The 23995-nt window shown below is 31.1% G+C and overlaps 2 protein-coding genes across 2 annotated transcripts; both read right to left on the bottom strand.

Moving 5' to 3' along the window:
• Positions 1 to 2309: 2309 nt before the first annotated feature.
• On the bottom strand, positions 2310 to 3460 carry LOC108852785 (uncharacterized). The gene has a single exon (XM_018626271.2). The coding sequence runs from the start codon at positions 3164 to 3166 to the stop codon at positions 2504 to 2506; it is 663 nt and encodes a 220-aa protein (XP_018481773.1). The 5' UTR covers positions 3167 to 3460; the 3' UTR covers positions 2310 to 2503.
• Positions 3461 to 14410: 10950 nt separating this feature from the next.
• Positions 14411 to 16459, bottom strand: LOC108843637 (protein RGF1 INDUCIBLE TRANSCRIPTION FACTOR 1). The gene is made up of 4 exons (XM_018616910.2): positions 16255 to 16459; positions 15657 to 15863; positions 15357 to 15572; positions 14411 to 15110 (listed from the first exon to the last, which is right to left on the bottom strand). Exons 1-4 carry the CDS (start codon positions 16255 to 16257, stop codon positions 14793 to 14795), a joined length of 744 nt encoding a protein of 247 aa, XP_018472412.1. The 5' UTR covers positions 16258 to 16459; the 3' UTR covers positions 14411 to 14792.
• Positions 16460 to 23995: the final 7536 nt, after the last annotated feature.

The raw sequence follows: 23995 nt of genomic DNA, 5'->3' as shown, positions 1-23995 counted from the left end.
TAATTTAAGCATTCCAAACCGCTGGGCTACATTAACTTTCTAGTCTTCTTCACTAAAATCATATTTAATGGATCTAATCGTTAATTATATCAAAAATTCCGCCCCGCGTACTCCCCGAGTTTATCCCGCTTTTCTATTAACTCGCTAGGCCCATATCAGCCGCACGCGTTACGCGTAGCGAGTTTCCGAACAGGGGGCACTAATAGTATATCTCATTTGGATGGTCCATTTGGATGACTTCTAAAATTTTAGGTTTAATGTTAGAGTCCATTTGAATGAACCAAATTGGACCATTTGAATGGAGATGATCCATTCAAAATAACATAATGTCTATTATACCCCTTATATAATTTACAAATTACAAACTTAAAATATTATCATTTTATCACTCACGAGAAATGATAAAACCGCAAAAACACGTTTTTTCGTCAAAACCGCAAAACGTGTTTTCCCGCCAAAATCGCAAAAACATGATTTCCCGCCAAAATCACAAAAACGCGATTTCCCGTCAAAACCGTAAAAACACGTTTTCCCACCAAAACCACAAAAACGTGTTTTTCCGTCAAAACCGCAAAAACGCGATTTTCCGCCAAAATCGCAAAAACGCGATTTCTCACCAAAATCACAAAAACTCGATTTCTCACCAAAATCGCAAAAATGCGGTTTTCCGCCAAAATCGCAAAAAGCGATTTCCCGTCAAAAACGTAAAAACACATTTTCCCGCCAAAACCGCAAAAGTGCAGTTTTCTGCCAAAACCGCAAAAACGCGTTTTCCCGCCAAAATCGCAAAAATGCGTTTTCCCACCAAAACCGCAAAAACGCGATTTCCCGTCAAAACCGTAAAAACATGTTTTTCCGCCCGCAAAAACTCGTTTTCCCGCAAAAACCACAAAAACTCGTTTTCCCGCCAAAATCGCAAAAACGTGATTTCCCGTTAAAACCGTAAAACAAGTTTTCCCGTCAAAACCGTAAAAACATGTTTTCCCGCCAAAACCGCAAAAACTCGTTTTCCATCCAAAATCGCAAAAACGTGATTTCCTGTCAACACCGTAAAACACGGTTTCCCGCCAAAATCGCAAAAGTGTAGTTTCCCGCCAGAACCGCACAAACGCGGTTTCCCGCCAGAACCGCAAAAACGTGTTTCCGCCAAAACCGCAAAAACACATTTTCCCGCCAAAACCGCAAAAACGCGGTTTCCCGCCAAAACCGCAAAACGCGGTTTTCCGCCAAAACCGCAAAAGCGTGGTTTTCTTTAAAAATGTGATTTCCGCCCAAAACAACAAGAATGTGGTTTTCCGCCAAAACAACAAAAATGTGATTTCTCATCAAAACCGCAAAACCGCAAACCACGGTTTCCCGCCAAAATGCTAAATTTAAAATAATTATGTTTTAAATATAATAAATTAAAAAATTAAATTAATATAGTTGAAATTAATATCAAATATAGGGTTAAATCAAAACAAGGATATTTTGGTAATTTGTTTAGATAATTCATCTAAATGAATCATTTGAATGAACAAACAAACGTAAGATCCATTTAACTGATTCATTTAGATGAATCACTTGGATAAACAAACAAACATCCAATAAAATCTGAATGGATCATATGAATGGACCATACAAATGGATTATTTGAATGGAGATAAAAAGATGGTGAAACGAACAGTCCCTTAATTGATATCAATTTTAAGAAACAACAAATTCATCGTCATTTTTTCTTTGAAATGTGGTTACCAATTAAAAACACGTGGATTGTAATTTAGTTTGAACTTTCGAAAACCTATGAATGATACTTAAACATTTAGTTTAACGAGATATTTTAGGAAATTGGGTATGCGATACCTAACCTAGCATATTTACTTCGATTTTAAAATATACTAGTATAAAATCATAAATTTAAAAATTAATGAATGATTTTGATTTGCTAGCTGATCGACGATATAAAGTCAGCACCATAACTTTATCCTTGAAAATATTATAACCAATAATATAAAATATTACGAGATTCTTTGAATCCTAAAATTGAATAGCACCATCTTTTCAAAGTTTGAATAATACAAACTTTGGAAATATTTAATTAGTAATCTCTCCGTGGTTGTAAATGAATAATACATTGTAAACTTTGGAAATGTTTAATTAGTAGTCTCTCCTTGGTTGTAGCTTAATCCCCACCTGACTTATTCAGCTTAAATAATTAAATAAGTTTAGCGTTGGATTATACGTTTCACGTAATTTTTTTTTCTTCATCCCATCATGCAATGCAAGACAACCCAACCACTTCCGGTTTATAACCCATCCCTATAATGATAGAAACATCGCCAATCATATTCAATTAGTTAGGTAACATATACGTGCCAAAATATACAATATTCAAACAAACAAAGTAGCAAAAAGGAAAAGATTATATCATCAGTTTGTAACAAACAAACAAAAAAAAACACTGCAAAAAACTATTATGCTTCAAATACTGATTATTTGTTTGTTCCTCGCAAAAACTAAAAAGCTACACCACGGTGCCTTCGTAGATCGTCGAAAGTTTGAGCCTAAAGGATCGAACCGCCAACTTTGCTCGGTTAGAAGTATATCTCCTCAAGCTACGTACCGAACCGGACCGGTTATAACCGCCGCTCGAAGCCTTGAACGGAGCCGTTTTATTCAGTAACGGCCTCCCCTTACGAACCGTCGACGATTCGCTTGCTTTTCCGTTAACAGCGGCACCGTTATCGTCAGGCTGCTGAGTCAGCATCATGATCGGAGAGATTCTAACTTTCTTGTTACGCCTGCTGCGAGACTCTTTCCCGCCCACGGAGTTCTGTATCGCGACGCTCGCTTTAACGGCGAGAGCCGCCATGTCCGACGCCGTTAGACGGTTCTGCCGTTTAGAGACGGGAAGAACGAAGTAGATCTGCTCGGCCTGGAGCGGCTCTTCGAGCTTGATCGCCGGTATGAAGTCGTCGTAGAGGAGAGAGTCCGAATCGGAGAGGAAGTAGGAGGAAGGTCTGGAGGAAGAAGACGACGACGAAGCGGCAGCTGATTCTGCTTCCAGGACCTGAGAAGCTAGCACCGGAACGTGGTATTCCCGGAGATCGCCGTTGACAGAGACGATCTTCACCGTCGGGGGAGAGTTGGAGTCTCTTCTCCGGTGAAAGGACACACAGATTCCCATTGCGGTTTATGTGAGAAAGCTCGAAGAAGAAGTTTGAAATCGGTCAAAGGAAAGATTCACGAGTATTGATACGACGCGTAGGACAGAGTTGGTTTATAGTCTGGTTATATATAGAAGAAGAAGAAGGAAGACGAAGGACGAGAGCCGATTTTTATAAACCGGTTTTATAAATTCGGAAATTATTTGTCTGCTTATGGTTCAATTATCTTGAACCGGTATCTGACACGTAAGTTAGGTCCCCTAGCTTTTGTCTGTTATCTGTCTATAGTCAAAAGACATTTAATATTTTTCTAATCTTAATGATAGTGTGTCTCCCAAGTCCTAAGCTAATTAACTTTCTTTTTTCATATAGCCTAATTACTCCAATTATTTCTTTCTCTTATTGAGTTATTTAGTTTCTACTGAATATTTATTGCATGCAACACCGCATTCAAATTTTACCCACATACCAGATCGTATAAATAATCATACCTGTGTTCATGTTTTTTTTTTTTTGAACTGATTTTCATACCTGTGTTCATGTTCTATGCATATCAATGCCCTCTTATCCGCCTCTTCTTTTGAATTTCTGTTGTAACGTTTTCGAAAACCTATATCGAACCAGTTTAGTTTCAAGAAAATCATACAAAATCTAGAGACGAAGTCAGCAATGACGTGGTACGCGTCGCGCGACTCCCGGTCGCGAACTCTCTAGTCATAAGAAGTGACCTGATAAAGTCTGTGTTACTGTATATCGCAACTTGCATTTGAATATGTACAATATTAACGTACTAGTCAACTATACGGTGGTTTATTTTACCCATGCAGATCTTTATTTTATTTAAACAGATATAGTAATTTATTTAAGTTTACTTGCTTCATGCACGTACGAAGTCATCAATACATCATTACAACCTTTGTTTTTTCCTTAAACAATGTTTTCGCCCACTAAAATATGAGTTTTGTTTTTTTTTATTGGTGTACGACTTATTAACTTTTTTTTGGTAAAATGTAGTTTATTACTCTCTCCGTTTCGATTTAATTGTCGTTGTATGGAAAAAAATTGTTTCGAAATAAGTGTCTTTTTAAAGTTTTAATGCAAAATTATTAAAATGATTCTCCATTTTATTTTCGATTGGTTGAAATGTGGTTACGTGTATAGATAATTGTGTTTTTATTTTAGAAATATACAAAATCATATGTTTTCTTAATCCGTGTGTATAAACTTAAAACGACAAATAAAATGAAACGGATGGAGTAACTTAATAAGACCAAATTTTAATACACCCATCAATTTATATAGCTGTACATTAATCTCCAAATATATATATTGATTAAAAAACTGGAAGTGGAAAGACCAAACGAATTTTGGGATACTGTCGAATTCTTGGTCGACTCTCAGAAATAATATGTTTTGAAATCATCTGATTCGATTTTTTACATAAAAATGAGACAAATATTTGCCCGATAGAAATATGTGAGTTTTGGTCTATATCTTCTCGGTTAACCTTAATCCAAAACAAAAAGAAAGCTTGCAGTGATAATCCTTAATAAGCTACTTATCGTACTCTCTTTTTTTTGTTCAACATGGACCTGCCTAATGTATTTAATAACTCCAATCAACGAGGGAAACTCGGACGGGTCGAAAGCCATATGCTAAATGAATCAGGCATCACGTGTTCACACGTTGACTTATTCAGTAGACGTAGTTGAACTCGTGATTTAAATTGAACATTTCTAAGAAATTTTTGCAGTAGTTCAACTTCAACATTTAATATTTGATACATTTTCTGAATGCGACGACCGAGTAACTTGCCAAACTTCGAAGTTTGGAGTTGAACTTACACATACGGTCAAACAAACAATACCGCACATCCTACGGGCTACGGAACCATATTCTCATTTTTTGGTATATAACGCGCCAATAGTAAATGCTTTGACATGCATCCCCTTCTTATTAATCAAGAAGCATTTTTAAAGAGTAACCTTTGGTTTGTAAGTTATTTATGGGTGTGCCATGCTGACGTGTCGGCACCATATTCATTCTCAGCCGATTTGTATATTTACCCTTAACTCACTAGAATAATTACATAAGTCTGCCATTGTCATATAATATACTCTCATCGTCAAACATTAATATAACTCATCGAATTATTTAGCATTCAATTCCGATTTATCCGTTTATGGCAACGTTCATATAATTGCGTGTATGACTTAAATGTTTGAATTTATTGTGTTTTGTTTCATTTGTTTATATATGGAAAACTCGGCTGGTGGACTTTAATTTGGTGTCAGATTTGTTGAGTACTATGATTTGCAATTTATGATCCTTCTATAATGATTAGGCAATTTATGATCCTTCCATATATAATGATATTTGTCTGTCCGAAAAGTATGAATATTTTAAATATAAATGTAAGTGGTTCATTTTATAGTTTTGGTTCATTTTAGGAGAAATCCTTCATTTTATAGTTTTGTTTAGATTGCAATTATATCCTACTCATAATAATTGTTTTCAAAAATCTATACTCGGATTACTATTGGATATATCCCCTTCTTATTAATCAATGAGCAATTTTTGAGAGTAACATTTATTTTGTAAGTTATTTACATGTGTGCCATGCTGACGTGGCGGCACCATATTCATTCTCAGCCCATTTTTAGATTTACCCTCAATTTACTAGAATAATTACATATGAATGTCATTGTGATACATGTGAATAATCGACTTATATAATATAGTCTCATAACCGAATTATTCGCATTCAATTAATGATGCATCCGTTTATAGCAACCTTAATTTACTGCTTTTAATTTTGTGTATTAATTTAATGCCACTAATTTATTGTCTTTAGTTTCGTGTGTACATTTATAGCAACCTTTGTAGAGCGATTTTAATTTGGTTTCGATTTTGGAAATTACTATGATTGGCAATTATGATCCGTCCATAATGATTAAACAATCATTCCTTATATTATTTATTCATTTTCAAAATAGACAATTATGCTGTCATTCAAGAAGTGGCAATTATGAGTAAAAAATATCGGGTATTAATTGCATAATACTAACGGAAATTTAAACTTGGTGCACAAGATCTAAAAATATATATAATGATAGTGGAGGTCATTCCGAATAAAATAAGTCGTGTACATGTAGGTGTGATTATATAAGGTTTCTATTACTTTTATTGCCTTATAATTCGTGTGCATGTTGCTCCTATTTTTTTGTCTGATAGCAATCCGTCTAATGTTTTTCAGGGTTTTAACCAGAGCATTTTCAAGCGAGAGACTAAGAATCGAAGTGGAGCTTTATCTTTCTAATTCACAGGTTTTTGTAATTCACATTTTTTTAATGTTTACTTTTAAGTATATTACTTTTATCTTTACCTTTCTAATTCACATGTTTTTCTGCGAGAGACTAAGAATCGAGTTTGAGCTTTACATTTCTAATTCACAGCTTTACCTTTCTAAGTCGGTAAAAAAATACTGACTTGCTTTACCTTTCTAAGTCGATAGGTTTTTTTTTCCAAATTAGGCCACAAGTATATTTCCTTATTTCTTTTATGTTTACTTTTAAGAATATTATATGCAGCTGTTTGTTACTCTTTGTTATTTTAATATTTTTGATTAACAGTTGTATAATTTCGGTAAATGAATAGACTTGATTTTTTTTTGAATTGTTGTTTATTGATTATTAGCTAATAATCAAGAATTTGATAATAGTCTCATTCATGGAAGACCAACTCAGAGAAAGCAGCCACACAAGATATGTTTTATTATATGATTTATATTTGGTGTTCATATTTTCATAAACAAATATGAGGACTGGCCACATATTTATTTAATTTATTATAATTGTCACACATATAAATAATATGGAGAATATATATAGAGAGATTATGAAAATATAAGTAGGGAACTATATATCTAGCATATTGTAAAGTCGGAAATATAGAAATTTATATCAAAGTATTTTTTCTCTATATGGAATTTCGGTTACCGTATAATTAAGCTTATCTTACTTGGTAAAACAATATATTTAAAGCTTCTTCACACAAGTTTGTCAACATTAATTGGATTTTTAATTTATGGAAATATATGAATATATGGTGGAGCATTGATAGTAATACATTTACTACTCAAAATATTCTCACGATTTTATATCTTTCTTTTTTAAATATAAAACGAATAAATTCAATATTGGACTAACAATATAACATATAATTACTTTTCCTTTATTGATTAATAGGTGAATACATTTATGAACAAATTCAAATTAATAAATATGTATCATCCCTTTCTTATTAATAGGGAAGAAAAGTAAAAAATAACCTTTTAGTTAATACTTATTTACCCCAATACCATGCTGACATGTCTGTTCCACAATTCTCTTTAAACCATATTTAGAAATATCCTTAACTTACTAAATATATTACAGGTTTTGCCATTGGTCTCACTTCTCTCAAATATTGGTTTAGACTATATTTACGCATATAAATCTTTTTCCTATTTATGACAGTGTTTCGAACACCATAAATAAGAAATATGAATCCTTGCGTTACGCAATAAGAAAATTGGAAATAAGCAGTGATTAATTACTCTATATATTTGACTATATTAATAAAGAGAATAATTTAGTTTCTTATTATGTACAAAGTAAGTTACTCATAGTTAGCAACATTTATGCGAGATTTTCCTAAACAAAATATGAAAATTTATTTTTGCATTTAAAGTAAAGATACATGTACTAAGTATGATTTTTTAATTTGACCAAAAAGTATGATTATCCTCTATATATTAATAAAAAAACATTTAAGAAGTTGTAACCTTAAGTTTGTATTAACTAAAAAAAACTTGCTTAAATGTCACTTAATTATGATGTTAATTTTGTTTACGTAGCACCATAAAAATTAATTAAAAATTAGTAAGTTCAAAATCCAATTTCTAGGAAATATTATATTAATCCAAACATAAATGTATATGATATGATAAACTTAATACTCGACGATCTCATTAAATTAATACTCGGTGATCTCATTAAATTAATACTCAACTATCTCATTAAATGATACTTTCTTTAAATGGCTCAAGGTTGATTTATATTGTGATTCAACATAATATTTTTTTTTTTAAATGTGTAAGATATAATCTTAGTCCATATTACTAAAACAGAAATTTAAATCAAAATTTACTATATATTATGGTCTAAGTATTGCATGCTTTTGGTATAAAACAGAAACTAATGATTTTCTAAGTGTTGTTTTTTTTAATTAATAACAAAGAGACGCTTTGATAAAATAATAGCAAAAGAGACGCAGCTATTCAAAGTTGTTTTGTTAATAAAAGAAAAAATATTTTATAGCAAAGAGACACAATTTTAGTTTAGTTTTCAAATTTGTAATTGTCTTTTTTAATATTTTAATTTTCCATCTTATATTTTCAAAACGAAAGTAAAAATCTGATATTTTGAAAATTAGTATAAACTTCAAAATCGAAAAATATTTAAATTTTATTTACTGAAAAGTTAGTAAAAGAAAATATCCATATGTATCAGCCCAACATATAAATGATTATATAAACAAACAAAAATTGTAAAAAAATTCAATCATATATAAATCTTAAATTTGTCAATACAATATGTTTAATTAGAAAATAACTATTTATTTCGGATTATCTATAATCAATGTCGTTTAAATGTTGTTTTTAATTTTAATTGAGTCGAAATAGGATCAATCGTAAACTGCCGGTATTATGATCATTAGAAGACAGTAAAAATCCTAATATTTGCACCAAATTTTCCCGATACACAATTTATGTATCAAACTCTTTTGGTAAGATTAAATTAATTGTTTTATACCATATTGTTTGAATAGTTGAGAAACGTTTTGACCAAGTTAATGATTCCACCAAATTTTTAAGCTTGGTACAAAATTTTGAAGAAGTTCTATATGGTAGGTTTAATTTAAGATAATAATATACTTTGTCACCAAGTCTAAAATTTCGACAACTTAAAACAACTTTGCTAAATATGTTTGTGGTAGTTATTGAAAATTTACGTAAATATTGGTTCAATATATCACATTAAAATATGGTTTTTAGATAATTAGTGCTAATTATTTTAACTTTCCAAACAATCCGAAAACCTATCTATGCCTACTATATATATACGGTTGAGTTTTTTCTTATAAATACCATCAAATGTTTTCATAACCCTTAATCTATGATTATAAGAATATCAATGATATCTCATTTTAATTGTTTGATTTGAGCTTCTATATTTTTTTATGTGTACCAAATATTTATACTTAATTAATTATTCTACATTGAAAAAACATAAATATCAAATATATTTTAAACACAAAAACACATGTATTCAGAAATCATGAAATTTTACAATATAAAAACATAATTTTAAAATAAATATTTCACCCTGCACAAGGCGCAGGTCTTATCCTAGTGCATATTGTTAGTGAAAAAAATGCATATTGTTAGTATTATACTATTATAAGTAGGGACGGGTTTTTCGGCTCCTTTTTAATCTTTTGTCATTTTTTTCTTGGATTTAGACCTGAGTTAGTCTGGTCCCGTAAAAAAGAGACATGAGTTAGTTAGTTTAGTTAGTTAGTTTTGTTCTACTAAAATGACTTTCTATTTTAGAGTTTGCAAAACTCTAAATTTGAAGTTTCAACATGTTCTTCTCCAAAAAAAAAAACTTCAAACATAACTTCAAAATTATTTGTATTTTACACTATAGTCCCTATATTTATTATAATTAATATAAATCCATAAAACTTATAAATAATTAGCACATATATAAAAATATCACATTAATATTAATTAATAAAATCTTACAGTAAATATATAAATAATAAATATAAATACATAACTAAATATTAAACCACAAGAAAAAGACACTATATTTTGAAGTTTGCAAAACTTCATATTTGAAGTTTAAAGATGTTTTTAAACTTCATATTTAAAATCTAAATATTTTAAATCTTAAAACTTCTTATTTTAAGGTTTATATTTAGTTTTATGTGTAAAACTAAAATTTATGAAAACAAATATGAAATATTATAAAATATGATCTTTTAAAGATTAAAATGATAAACAACAAAAATATCTAAGAATCATAAAATGTAATATGTAATTGTAAAGACCAAAATGCAAATAAAAATGTGAAACTTCAAATTTGAAGTTGTTGAGTAGTGATATTCTATATTTGAAGTTTCACTACTAAAAACTTCAAATTTAAAGTTTTGAAATTTCCTTTTGGAAAACAAAAAACTTCAAATATGAAGTTATAGAGTGTCTTTTGGAGATGCTCTAAAGCTACACATAAAATCTGGACAAAACTATTTCATGTTAGCTAGAATCCAGCTCGCTATTTTTAGAATGTCGTTGGAATTTAAATTTACTTTTAAATTTCTAATTATAGGTTTTCTATACGCCAACAAAAACTTAAGTCAAAAAAGAAAACTTTGAAAATTTAATATTTACCATGGTTTCAGTGTACAAAATAACAATTTATCTTCTTTGTTTTATTAAACTGAAAAATAACAATTTATTTCATCTTTCAATAACTAGACTAGACATAAACACACAAACTGCAACGAAACTGTTTTCATCCTGTTCAGTTTTAGTGAAGTCTACTAAAACTAGCCATACCTAGACTCTGATCATTATATTTAGTTTGATCTAGTTTTCGATCGGTTCAGTTCAGTGAATTATAATGTTCAACATCCCTAATCGGACTTTTAAGAAAATTAAAATAATAAACCAGATGATGTTCTCTTAAATAATGTCATCTATTCTCCACGATTTGAAGATCATGTGGGACTTTCGTTAGTCTAGCCCTATATAATGAACACTGGACAATAGTAGACTTTCAGTAATGTTCAGAGAAATATTGATTGATGTTAAGTAAAACGTACTTATCGTACTCATTTGTCCCCAAACGGTGTTTAATTTTCTTTTCGTCGGTGGTTAGTACATTCCTACAGTTAGCGAATAAGCATATGTACCGTGGTATGAACATGTTACATGTGTGTATGATAATAACTACTTTTACTCGGGTGTCAGTGTGTGTGCCAATACGGTCACACGACACACTCACACCTGTCGATGACTAAACGATCATGTTCTCACGTTGTTTCCAGCAACTTCGTGTGCATAAAACTATTCACAAAAAATCCACATTAGAGAAGATCTTCACATGAATCAAATCAATATGAAGAATATGCAGTATTAAAATTCATAATTAGGTGACATAAAAAATCCATGTGATTCGCGATATGTCGTATGATTAGGTGTCGATGTTACATGTTTACCCGACAAATTCGAAGTTATTAATAACCATACATCATCCAAACAAATGAAACTATTATTTTTAAAATAAGATGGCATATATAACAATCTCGTGTGTACAAAACCTCTCCACACGTCTTGTTCCTTTACCAAGAGTATTCCTAATTCTGCCTTATATAATTTCGTGTCACTCCCGATCTGGGCCATACAATGACTTGGGCTCATTAGGGCCCAGTAATTTTCTGGGCCAACTTTGCCAGCCTATGGCCTTATATATAAACTACTAATAAACGATAACTGATTACCTTCACGCATGTCTCGGTATTTCGATCGTGCCTCGTCCTTTGGTTCTTGATTTGTTTATTATCTTCCAACTTTCACTTTAACATCTCAAGCACGTGTGTTTGTGTTTCCAGCCAATCGCCTTCATATGCCTAATATGTTAACTTCCCTAAAAGATATTTCCGCAGATAAAATTCATAGACCCTATAGGCTAATAGCTCTGAAATTTACTTGGACCTCGTTTCATTTATAGTACTCGATGTAGTTTACAGACGAGCATTTTATATAAGTTTGCACAAGCGTTTTTGTAACCCTAGAAGATGATTCTTGATGAAATTGATCGATTGTCTTAGTTTTATCTAAGGAAAAAAAAAACTATTCGTCGATAGAAGCAAATTCTCGGCCCACAAACGTCACTTTACAGACTTGATGTTCGTATTCACTGTTGAAACTTGAAACTAGTTTTTATGATACAGATATATAACACATTACTGTCAATATAAAGGTGCTCATATATTTCCTGTGACGTATAAAACGAATTCGCCGTATTAATTTCCGAACCTCTTAGAAGATAGAAACTCTCGGACCATAAATGATCTTAGCATATTATAGGATTAAAATACAACCACAAATACATATCACAAGATTTCATATACATATATGTGTGTATATCTGTATGCTGAAACATAATCCTGAATTTTTTTTATAAATATCATATGTAAGAATGCAACGGATACTATAAGACAATACTACCAACACCGTCTAAGGGCAGTACGTAATTAGTGAGTTCCACGAATCAGAGCCTTAGGGAAATCGTAACTTATCCTTTCTAATTGTTTACAAAGTTTGGCGCTGTTTATTAGTTTCCTGTCGTCTCTTTTAGGTGTTTTATATTCTTTTTTTTTTTTTTTTTTTTTAGGTGTTTTATATTCAATTGAACCATACAACTATTTTGGTACAGTTGAGTAGAATATTTTATATGTACTGTGGATATTTCAGCTATCATCATCATAATGCTAAGTATTTAGATATTTCATCACTCATCAGCTATATCGTGCATCCCCTTGTCTATCTTAGCTTTTATCTTTTGCTAACACTGTTTTCATAACTGTTTTATGTCCTAGTATCATATTCCATTCCAAGTCAAGTTACAAAAATATCACAAATCGCACGACATGATGAAAGTATAGAAACAGTTCAAAATATTAATAAGATACTATCACTAACTCTTATCTTGACCACTTGTCGTGTCGCTAGCGTTCCCATTAATATTGCTTAACGTCTTGGGAGACTGAACAAGATAACTCCCACACAAGGTCTCACGTGGTCCCCCTCTTCCAAACGTGTCGAGCGTCAAATGGTTATACTTAACACGTGTCGTTTTCATAGTGACGAGGATGTGCAACTAGTTATGAGTCCGACCTTTTGAAAAGTCTGAAGTACCCCCTTACCAGTTGTTGCCCCAGCCGGCGAAACACTATAGGTTTGACCGAAAATATCGTAAATTTTGAGAAAACTACTACAATAACCAATGATTTTGCATGTAATTTATAATCTAATGAAATAACCTTATCAACATTAAAACGTAACTCATGGAACTTGTATACGTAAGAATTTATTATTCGATAGCGGGGATTATTAGGTCTAATATGAAGTTGAATAAGATACCATGAAAAAGGTAATGAACACCCGTCTCTGTTGATCAAAAAGAAAAAAAAAGAACACCCGTCTCTTAACGGTGGTAGAGAATCGCAGCCTTTCAGATGCCATACGGCTCTTATTTTTTATTTTCTATATATATCAACTTGCTCACTTTTTCTTTTCTTTTGTATGTAGCCCTATATATTTAAACAATTATAAAATCTCTTCAGCCTACTACTATAATATTGTCCGCGGAAACGTCAAACTATTCAATTCAATTGTTATTGTATTTCAAAACTTTCATTTCAGAATAAATGTTATTTTATAATTTCAATACAAAATTCTTTAGATATTTTTTTAGTTTGTTTTTTATCAATTAAATATAATTAAACATATAACTAATTATATTTTATTATAAAAATTAAAATATTTTTTTTTAATTTGGGTACATAAATTTAAAATAACAATTAAAATAAAACAAAAGTAATACATCGTTGTTAAATAAAATTTCATGAACTCGTACGACTTTTTTCTTTTTTGGTCATCACTTCAATTACATATTAATGTTATTCTAAATTAGTCCTAAATCAGATAAGGATGAGTAGAATATATCGTACTCCACTCATCTTTTTGTTGCATAAGACCATCCACAACGGTAAATCGTGTGTGGAATCCTTCAAAAACATTTTTTTATTATTTTATTAATTTATTTTTTTTCATCCCATTAAAAAAAAAAGTAAAAGAGAACTAATTGTGGGTCGTCACGTGCGGCGTGGTCCATAAAACAGTGACGAACCACAGCTGAGATGAATCCTTATTTACGTAGTTTTTGGATCAGTACCAGCACAGAAACCAACAAAAACTAATAATTTAATATTTTTCTTAAGAGATTCGATGTTACGGACCCCGCGTTGTGGGTGGTCTAGGGACGTTAAAACATTTTTGTTTAATAATTATTTTAGCTGATTACTGATATGTATTTTACTACCAAAAGGGATTTTACAAAATGGTGAAGACTTTCGTGGACAAAGCAATCTGGCGTTAATACATAATTTGACTTTATATTATTGTTGTAGAACAAAATTTAATGTACACATTACATTACAACAACACAACACAAGAGCCATGCCCTTTCCAACAAGCTAAAGACCCTTCACTATACAACCCTAGATTCTTCTATATTTAAATAAAAATGTATTTTACGTATGTGTCTAATTATGCTGCATTTATCTTTTAAAAAAATATAAAAAGAAAAGAAAAATGAAAATACACTGACCCATTTACAACATTACGACTACATCCTAAATTTCACCCCCAGAGTTATACACTTTTATAATATTGATGCGTATTATCTATAGTAGTATTTAACTATTGGTTAATATGGAGGTTGAAATTCAGTATATTTTATTTTATTTTATTTAGAACGGAGCACGGTGAGGGATTCCTTTCCGTCTACTTGAGTTTCGGTGATTGTAAATCGGAGGTGTTCCGGGAGAGAAGCTGAAACCACCTTCGTCGCCCGAACTCAACGAGCGCTGATCACCACCTGGTCCATATTCATCGTGCCTAACGGTAGAAATAGAAAGACCACTCATGAGACGGTTGAAAGCATTGGTCTTACGCATCTTAGTCGGTGTGGTAGCCTCATCCGATTCCGACCCACCTTGGTACTCTCTCCCATGCTTCCCTCTCAAAGAAAAAGTCAAACTTTGATCTCCTCTCTTCATTCCCCCAAGCTGAAACAATATTAAACACAAACAAACAATACAGTCAGTCCAGGCATAACATTTGAAAAACAGAGCAGGTGCATGAACAAAACTTGAACCATTACTGAATAAATTTTGATATATAATCCACAAGAAAGTGAAATGGGTGATGGGCTTAACGAGTTTTTGTTTAAAACATCTGAAAATTTGTATTTTTAAAACAAAAATGGTGGAAACAGAGGAAAAAAATTGAGGAAGCAATTATTATTTTTTTACCTTACAACCGAGAGAACAGAAGCGGAAAGAATCAAGAAGGCTTCTGCAACATATCTCGCAAGTATTTGTAACACCTTTTCCGATTCTTGGTTGAGGTCTTTCATTGAGGAACACAATCTTTGCGCTGTTGATGATATATGTCTGAACGCAGGAGATGTCTATGTACTTCTGGATCTCATTCACTCTCACCACGTTGTGGTAAGAAGATCTCCTTATCTGTAGTTTCATTTATATTTTTTTTTTAAATAAAGAGAACCAAAACTTTTTGAGACAAAGAAAAGAAAAAAATAGATATTGTACCTGAACAACACGATGATCTTTATGTTTGACCAAACAGTAAGAGCAAAAAGTATTTCCAGCACAGTCCAGACAGAACAAGTTGCATTCGTTTTTGTTGGAATCAGCATGGATCGAACATGGGACGAAATAGCTGCCTCGTAGCATTGGCATTAGCCACGGCGGACTCATATAGTCTTCTTGGTGTTCCTCTGTTTTTATCATTGGACCCTGAAAGATTGAAGCTACAAATCAGAAACTAGAAAAGCATGATAAAGGCAAACACAGTCTCCTCTCGCGTACGGCACGGTCCACATCCTCAAGTACCGTTTCATATCTCCATCTATGGTTTCGGTATTTCCAACCATAACTTCCCTGGTCATCACTCTGTTCAAATGGTCATCTCACGTACTTCTATGGCTGCTGCGAATGGTTTTCTTCTTAGATATGAATTTGGTTCCTTACCTTTATGAGCTGTCCTTTAAGTTTTTATCTTTCAGTTTCATTAATCTTTCGAAACAATATCTCCTTTGAGGAAAGGAGAAGCAAGAAAGATGAATAAAAGTAGTTTAAAAAAAAATGATAAAGGCAAACAAAAACAAAAGAGTAAAAGAAGAATCACCATGACTTTCTTGTGGTTGGCCTTGAAGGCCCCGAAGCTAAGCTTGTGGTTATGATTTATGATATCCAGATTTGCGAGCTCCACAGTGTGCACAAAAACGTACGAGAAGAAGGGGTAGTAGAAGAAGAAGAAAAGATGAAGAGGTCAAGTGAAAGCGGCGGCTGATGAGAGAAAATAAAGAGTTTTATTTATATTTATTGTTCTTAAGGCGGTCTCACGATAAGTTTATGCGGTTTATATTCACATGAAAACCATTTTTAAAATCTATTTTGAGTTATTTTATATTTTTGTTAATTGTTAAAGCTATCTTTTTTGTTTGTTCCTTAATTAAATTTTTCTAACTCTTTTATTTGGGAATCATCTATTTGTTTTCTCCTTTATTTAATTTTGGAAAATCATTATCTCACTTTTTATTTAAATCTTTCAAAGCCGCACATATCTATGCGTGTATGTTCAGTGTGTTTCTAGAGAAGATCCAAAAGAAAAAAATGTATAATAAGGTTAAATGAAAATGGTGTTAAAAAAAGTAGAAATGTGATATTATTTTTCACAAAGTTCATAAATAATTGCGTTCCTTGATATTTCCTTCATCTATAATAAAACCTCGTGTATACATTATCATGTTTTTTTTTCCGTCCAATGTATACATTATCATGTTAATTTTACTAGTTATGGAATTGTGTTACATAATGATATATATTAGTAGTATATTTTTTGACGTATTATAGCAGACAAGCACATATGTGGATGTGAAGTCTAGGACTCTAGTTAACCTTTGATGAGAGTGATGCACCAAGAATAAAGGAACGATCACACTTAATCTGAAAAAGTCAAATAATGGAAATTAAGTAATGGTCAGTATTAAATAGCCATATTATCCTAATGCTTTGTTTTATCGACAATTTAATTCAGGGAAAAAGAGAGGAATAGAAACTGAGGTGGCGATAGATGAAAAAGGCGGACAGATCGACGGGTATGATAAGCAGGGCCGTGCTTGGATACAGGCACAACAAGCATATGCTTCAGGGCCAACTAATATGAAAAAAAATTTAGGGGCCAATTTGTTAAGTGCTTAGTTAGTTCATGTGGTAAAAGTTTCTTGAAGCTCTTGTCATGGGTCAAGAAATCGATTCTATTTTAGCACAGCTATGTATTTTAAACCTTTTTGCTTATATTTACATTGTAGAAAAGGAAATAGCATTGACTTTTTTTTGTGCACTGTTCTTCTCTCCCTTTTTTTTCGTTCCATAAATTTTGTTCATACGTTATGATAGAAATTTTAAGAAAATTGTCGAATACTTGTTGCTTGATCATAAACACATACATAAAGGGCCAAATTTTTTTTTTTTTGCTTCTAGTCTAACAAATGTCAGGCACGGCTAAGAGACAGAAAAGACTGGTATGGTGAGATCTGAGCCGTTGGTTGAGAAGAGCCTTCTGGTATAATCCTTTTTTTTGTGGGATGTGGCGGTCGCTTTTGCTCCTCCGGTTCACACTCTAAACAATCGTGGCAAAGCCACAGCCGTCGAATTAACAGTAGAGTGAGATCCGCTAGTCAGCGTTTAGCTGCCACGTTAGGACACTTGATCCAAGAAATAGTAGTAATAAGAGTTCGTTTACAGTTGAAGCAAATTAAATCAGAGGTGACAATTTTCAAGTCAGCGATTGTAATTTGTGTGTGTTGGATTGTTTTAACATGTTATATTATAATGTAAAAGGTCAAACCAAGTAGGCGTCGAGAATCCTCTGTACCTAGACTTCTTTTATGGGCAATGATACCTTTCATTTTAATTTTAGTAATGGAAGAGTTATGTACCAACATTCGAGATGAAGTCACTCTCAAACAAACTCGAGTCTGCGATCCATCTTGTTACTATGGTGTAAAACTGTGAAAGTTAACTTGCACAATGAATTGTTAAAGTTATATTGTGGAACTATTTTACAGTTATATAACTTGCTACGAGCTAGCATGTAGAACCTATAAAACATTCAGCAAATGTGGTGATAATTTCCCTACATAATATGAATAACCCTGTGAATATGAAACAGCTATAACTTATTTAGTGTAAAGTTCAGTCTTAGCCGCTTCTGATGCGGGATGAGAATTAATATCTTAATTAAGAAGATAAGCATGTAAAAAGAGAAGTGTGATCCACGTCATATTAAAAATTGGATATGACAATTATATGTGACCACTAATAGTTACAAATGTAATTGGAAAATCTAACCAAATAAAGTAAGAGAAAACGGTGATGAGGAAAGTGGAAGAGACAACTTTCTGTATTCTTATCTCTTCAAATTGGCAAAAAAAACCCATAGATAGGTGGCTCGAAACAAGACTAGTAGCACTTGATTCACGTGACCTTTTTGCATCGTTTGACCACGTGAGTCGTTAGAGAAAACGCATCTTAGTACGACCAAAACAACATGAAAGTACTTTTAAGAAGTAAACTATGCATGAACTCCCAAACCACTTTTTATGTTTCTACAGAACTCCTATCAAAACCGGACCGGAGACATACTATTAAACGTAACACTAGCCACTGCTATGGTATGTATGCTCCTTTTGAAGTTTGGTAATGCAGTCAAATACAACCGAACATTACCGGATTGTACATCCGGTGATTATTTTGTCACTGGTTAAGTGATGAAGCATAGCCCGTATTAGGTGTTGTGACCCTACAATTGCCTACTTTATGTCTTCACCCAAATAATTTATTTTTGAACACATCTTTACCCAAATCATATATAATTGTTTAATGAAGATTAGTGTGCAATTTGGACGACCAACGCAAAAAGTGCAACTTGCAGCACGATTAAAAAGGATTTAAACCTTTTTCTCTAAGATATGTGTTTGGTGCTTCAATCTCTTTTGCAACTTGCTTCTGGTGGTGAAGAAGAGCCAATGGGAAACATGTTTGTCCCTTAATTAACTAAACTCTTCTGCAAACATATCATCAACCTTTGTGTTAAAAAAAAAGAGCATATCATCAACCTTATAACTTACAATATTCATTACCTTTTTAATAAATAAATACTCATGCTTTGTGGTTCAGTTTGGATTAGAGCTAAACACCGTGATGATACTGGATTAGACATGGTAGGTAGAGTGACGGTCTAACATTTTCAATTTTTTCTTAATGTTCTATGCTCACTTAAAATTTTGTGTAATTTTCATTTATGTAAATTTTCTTTCATACTCTATATATCACTAAAAGTTTGCTGGAAATTTTGATGCCCTATACAGTCGGTTGCTTTGTCTTTTTTTCTCAGACTGGTCTTGACGCACTTTTATTTTGCTTTGATGTTTATAAGAAAACCAATTAACATTTTCAGTAAGACTACATTTTAATTTCTATAGGTGCTGAAATTTATTATAATTTCAGCTTAGACTATTCTTTTTTCTTTTTGGTAAAATAGCTTAGACTTAGACTATTCTTCGGAAAAGGAAACTTGCAAAGATTAGTTAGATTAGATTGTTTCACTCATGATATATAAAATATATTCTTAGTCTGATCACTACTTCAATATTGTTTAAACTTTTTTTATCTTCAATCTATCCATCAGATTTAATTTGTTTTGGCAATACCGTATACTACTAATACTAGGATGAGATCCACGCATTGCGCGGAATGAATTTTTTAAAAACTTAATATGTAATATTTTTAATATATATAGTGTGGTAGTGTGTAACAGTAAAGGGAAAAAGACAATGACATAATTTTGTATTAATTATAAAGTATGGAATTAAACTGGATTTTAAAATATTAATAATATTTAAAGGGATCTTTGAATTTTGAAATAAACTTTTTAAAATGTTTGAAAAGAAAACTAATAGAATGTTTAAATAATAAATAGAGTTTTTTGAATTTTTTTTATTATTTATTTGAACTTATATTTGGAATATATGTCTAATTATCATTTAAATTATTAATAAAGATGAAATGAAAAATAAAACTCTGAAAAGATGATATCTTTGAAGTTGTCTAAGACTGAAATTTAGCGTCTTAAATGATAATTGCATATGGAATATACCAACTAAACAAACTAATTGGCAGTCACCGATTAAAGAACTTAAAAGTTAGACAAAATTTTAAGTAATTAAACTTCACAAATACAATCTTAGGTTAATCAATTGATATGTAATTAACGATATGGAATGTCGCATTCATTTAAAAAAGTAATCTAATCACGTATAATACTAATACCATATTAATTTTAACGCTAATTGGTATAATATACACATAACTGACATCTCCCATCTTTACTTGCTTTATTTTTTAAAAAATTAAGCAATAAATTTAGAACTAAATTAATGTGGAGACCAAGAGGATATTCAACTTTCCTTTATTTTGTATCTCTAATTGAAAACATAATTCGGAAGGTCAAAAGGATGAAACCTATGATTACAGATTTCTTGCCATAATCCCGTATTATTTTGAATATCACTTTAAAATATGTACCAATAAAAAATTACGAACATTTTTTTTTTGAAATATGTACCAAGCAAAAAAAATATGATTCTTTATAATTACTTTTAGTTGAAAAGAAATAAAAGAATATGAAATCATCTGTCAAATACGTACAAAAATAAATAAATAATTTAGAAACCAAATATTGCTATTGTAACACACAAATATTGAAAATACAGGACTATGCAATATCGAAGTCATAATCAAAATGCAAACATAAATTTAAATCATCAAATATATTAATATGAAACACATATATATATCACTATATAAATATGGAGGAATAAATTTGCAGGTTTATAAAATTACAAATTAATTAGAATATAGTGAAAATACATTTTTTATATCATAACATATATACATTTTTTTTTGTTTTCAACTAACTTCAAATATTATTCTGCAGATTCCAAAATAAATGGTGATACCAGTATATCTTAGATTTTGTTAGCAATCTCATATTATAGATCGACAAATAAAAGTATGTTAAAAAATAAGGAAATGTTAAATAACGTATGGAATATGATGTGTGTCAGTACACGTTAGTGGTATGTAACTATGTTATATGCATGTTTTTAAGGAACACTATATTATTATATATTTAAGACAGTCCAATGGCATTCTATGTAAATAACTTAGATGGGTGTGGATGTCTTCAAAAGGGGTCTGAGAAGCTCTGTGAGTGCGACACGTCAGCGTAATAGCACTCATGTAAATAATATACAATTTTAAGGTTACTCTGATATTTTTCTTTCCTTTTAATAATAAGGGGATTTGAGGAAGTAGTTCTTAGAGTGTGACTGGTAAAATTGGAATAACTCGGAGTAAATAAATTTAGAAAAAATGAGAAAAAGTAGAAGGGGTTATGACTGGTTTATCCAAAACTATACGCAAATGCAGTTTTTGCGGTGGCAGCGATTATTAGTGTTTTAAAATAATCATATGTTTCGAACTTTTTAAAATCAAAAGCTGGTTCCAACTAACGTTTACGGCTGCAGACGGTTACGGGATGATTCTTTTTTTTTTGAAAATAAACGTATGAATAAAAATATTTAATAAAAATATTAAATCGAACTAATAGAAATATTAAAAATATTATATTATATTTTAATTAATATTATAAAAGTTTAAAACAAAATTATTTTCTATACTTTAAAAAAGATAGTATAATTTTATATATATAACTTTTGTATTATGATAATATATAATTTCTAATACTTTTATAATTATATATAATATAAATATTGTTAATCTATTATTTAACAAATGATGCATTTGGTAGTTAATCAGTCATAAATATCTTGCAAACACATCAATTTTAGTTATAATTTTCTCTCTCTATTAAAGTTGCAGAATTTTTATGTAAAACTGTTTTTTATTTGAATAAATTTAAAATTCTTTCAAAAAGACACATCAATTTTAACCGCTGTACCAATTATGAAAATCGGTTAAAATCGCAACCATCCGTATCACGCCCATAACTACATCCACATCTGCTGCGGTTACAACAATCAAGCCTTGAGATAAATCTTTTATTCTTATAAAAGAGGAAAGGAATATATTACTCTACAAACTCACTAGAAGACAAAAACATTTATCTCCTTCAACAAAAATGATTTTCTCCTGATTGGTTTTAGTTTGGAGTAACTAAACTAAAAATTTCAGTTAATTTTCCTCTAATATTTTACGCTAATAATACCATACAATCGCAGTTTTAAAGTGTGAAAATAAATGGGTAAATACAAGAAACCATATTGCTTATTAAAGAATGTTTCCCATGACAAAGTTGATTTGACTTATTAGTGATAAAATACTTGAAGTCACCTTATTTTTCATGTATTGGATCCAACTTCCATGAGATGAGTAAAAGGTAACTTCACAGAAACAAAACAAAAACACAGTATTTATGTATTAGACATTTTCATAAAGAGGTTTGCTCATTAAGAACATTTCAAACCCAACCTGAAATTTTCAAATTTTTAAGTTTTTATCATTACAATTTAATTTAAAATCTTCAAATTTTAAAATTTTGAATAGTAACACTTCAAGGTTTTACTATTCAAACCCTCAAAACTACTATTCATTTTTCAGTTTTTACAATTATTTTTTTCACAAATACATCTACTAACTTTAGTTAGAATAACTTAAATATATTAAATTAAATAAAAACATTACATTATATCAAAATAAAATTCACACAAATAGAAAAATACATTAAATAAAGCTCAAACAAAATAAAAATACATTAAACAAACTTAACATAAATTAAAGCAAATTACACAAACGGAAATAATGTTTTCAGTTTGTTTGAGTAATTTGATATTTTATATATAATTTCTAAAATTTGTGTGTCTATGGTGAATAACACTGCCGCAACCATCAGAGTAGTGATATGGTCGAGTAACCCTCCGGAATGGCGAGGAGTTATATTGCAGTTAACTTCTAAATGCAAAATTCATTTCAGAAAAGGTCTCTTCGTACGTGGATAAGAACAAGAAGATGAAATGAATAGTATACTGTCAGAGACATAAATAAGACATGAAGGTACAGAGACAGTATTTATCGGAGTATTTATCGGAGTTAGGTCCTCGATTTAGGGAAGTATCTTTTCAAAGAATCCAAGTTACGGACATGGATAAAAAGTTGAAATAAAGCATACACCCACGTGGCGTTACTTGGCCGACAAAAGTCACTATCCCACGTGTCCCTTAGCAGGTTCATCTCCCCTTTTAACAATAACGAACGTAGACTGATTCATATAAGAAACTGCCACCTCCGACCACCTTTGCTTCGTTCACGAGTTAACCATTGTCTTATATGGGCTGAAAGAAAGCCTAATAGTATAAATCTCGTATTATGGGCTTTACAAGCCTGATTTTGTAAACTAGTTTGTATCGTCTTCCAGTTTCTGAAGGCAATATTGGAAGTTTGATTTATCTGATCAATCTATACATGCAACTTTAATACTTGAAGTTGTAACAGGAGAAAAATATTTACGTGTAAGATTGTAATGTAACAATCATTATTTTATAACAAACATAGGTTATCAGAGAACTAGCATCAATGATACCTTTATTTGAACCGAAATAAGTCACCTAACATAACCAAACCGAACTGATTAACCTAAAAAATCCCAGCATATCTCCCTCTAAACATCTTACTGAAGCTACTGTGTCACCATCTGAATTCAAATCTGTATAATACATGTTATTGACAGAAATAAAATTTAATACAACCAATGGCATCAATCTGCCAGCTAGCGCATGTATATA

Source organism: Raphanus sativus, chromosome 1 (genome assembly GCF_000801105.2).
Source record: "Raphanus sativus cultivar WK10039 chromosome 1, ASM80110v3, whole genome shotgun sequence".
NCBI lineage: Eukaryota > Viridiplantae > Streptophyta > Magnoliopsida > Brassicales > Brassicaceae > Raphanus > Raphanus sativus.
Note: the sequence above shows the minus strand (reverse complement) of the source record. Positions and strands in the feature narration are given on the sequence as shown.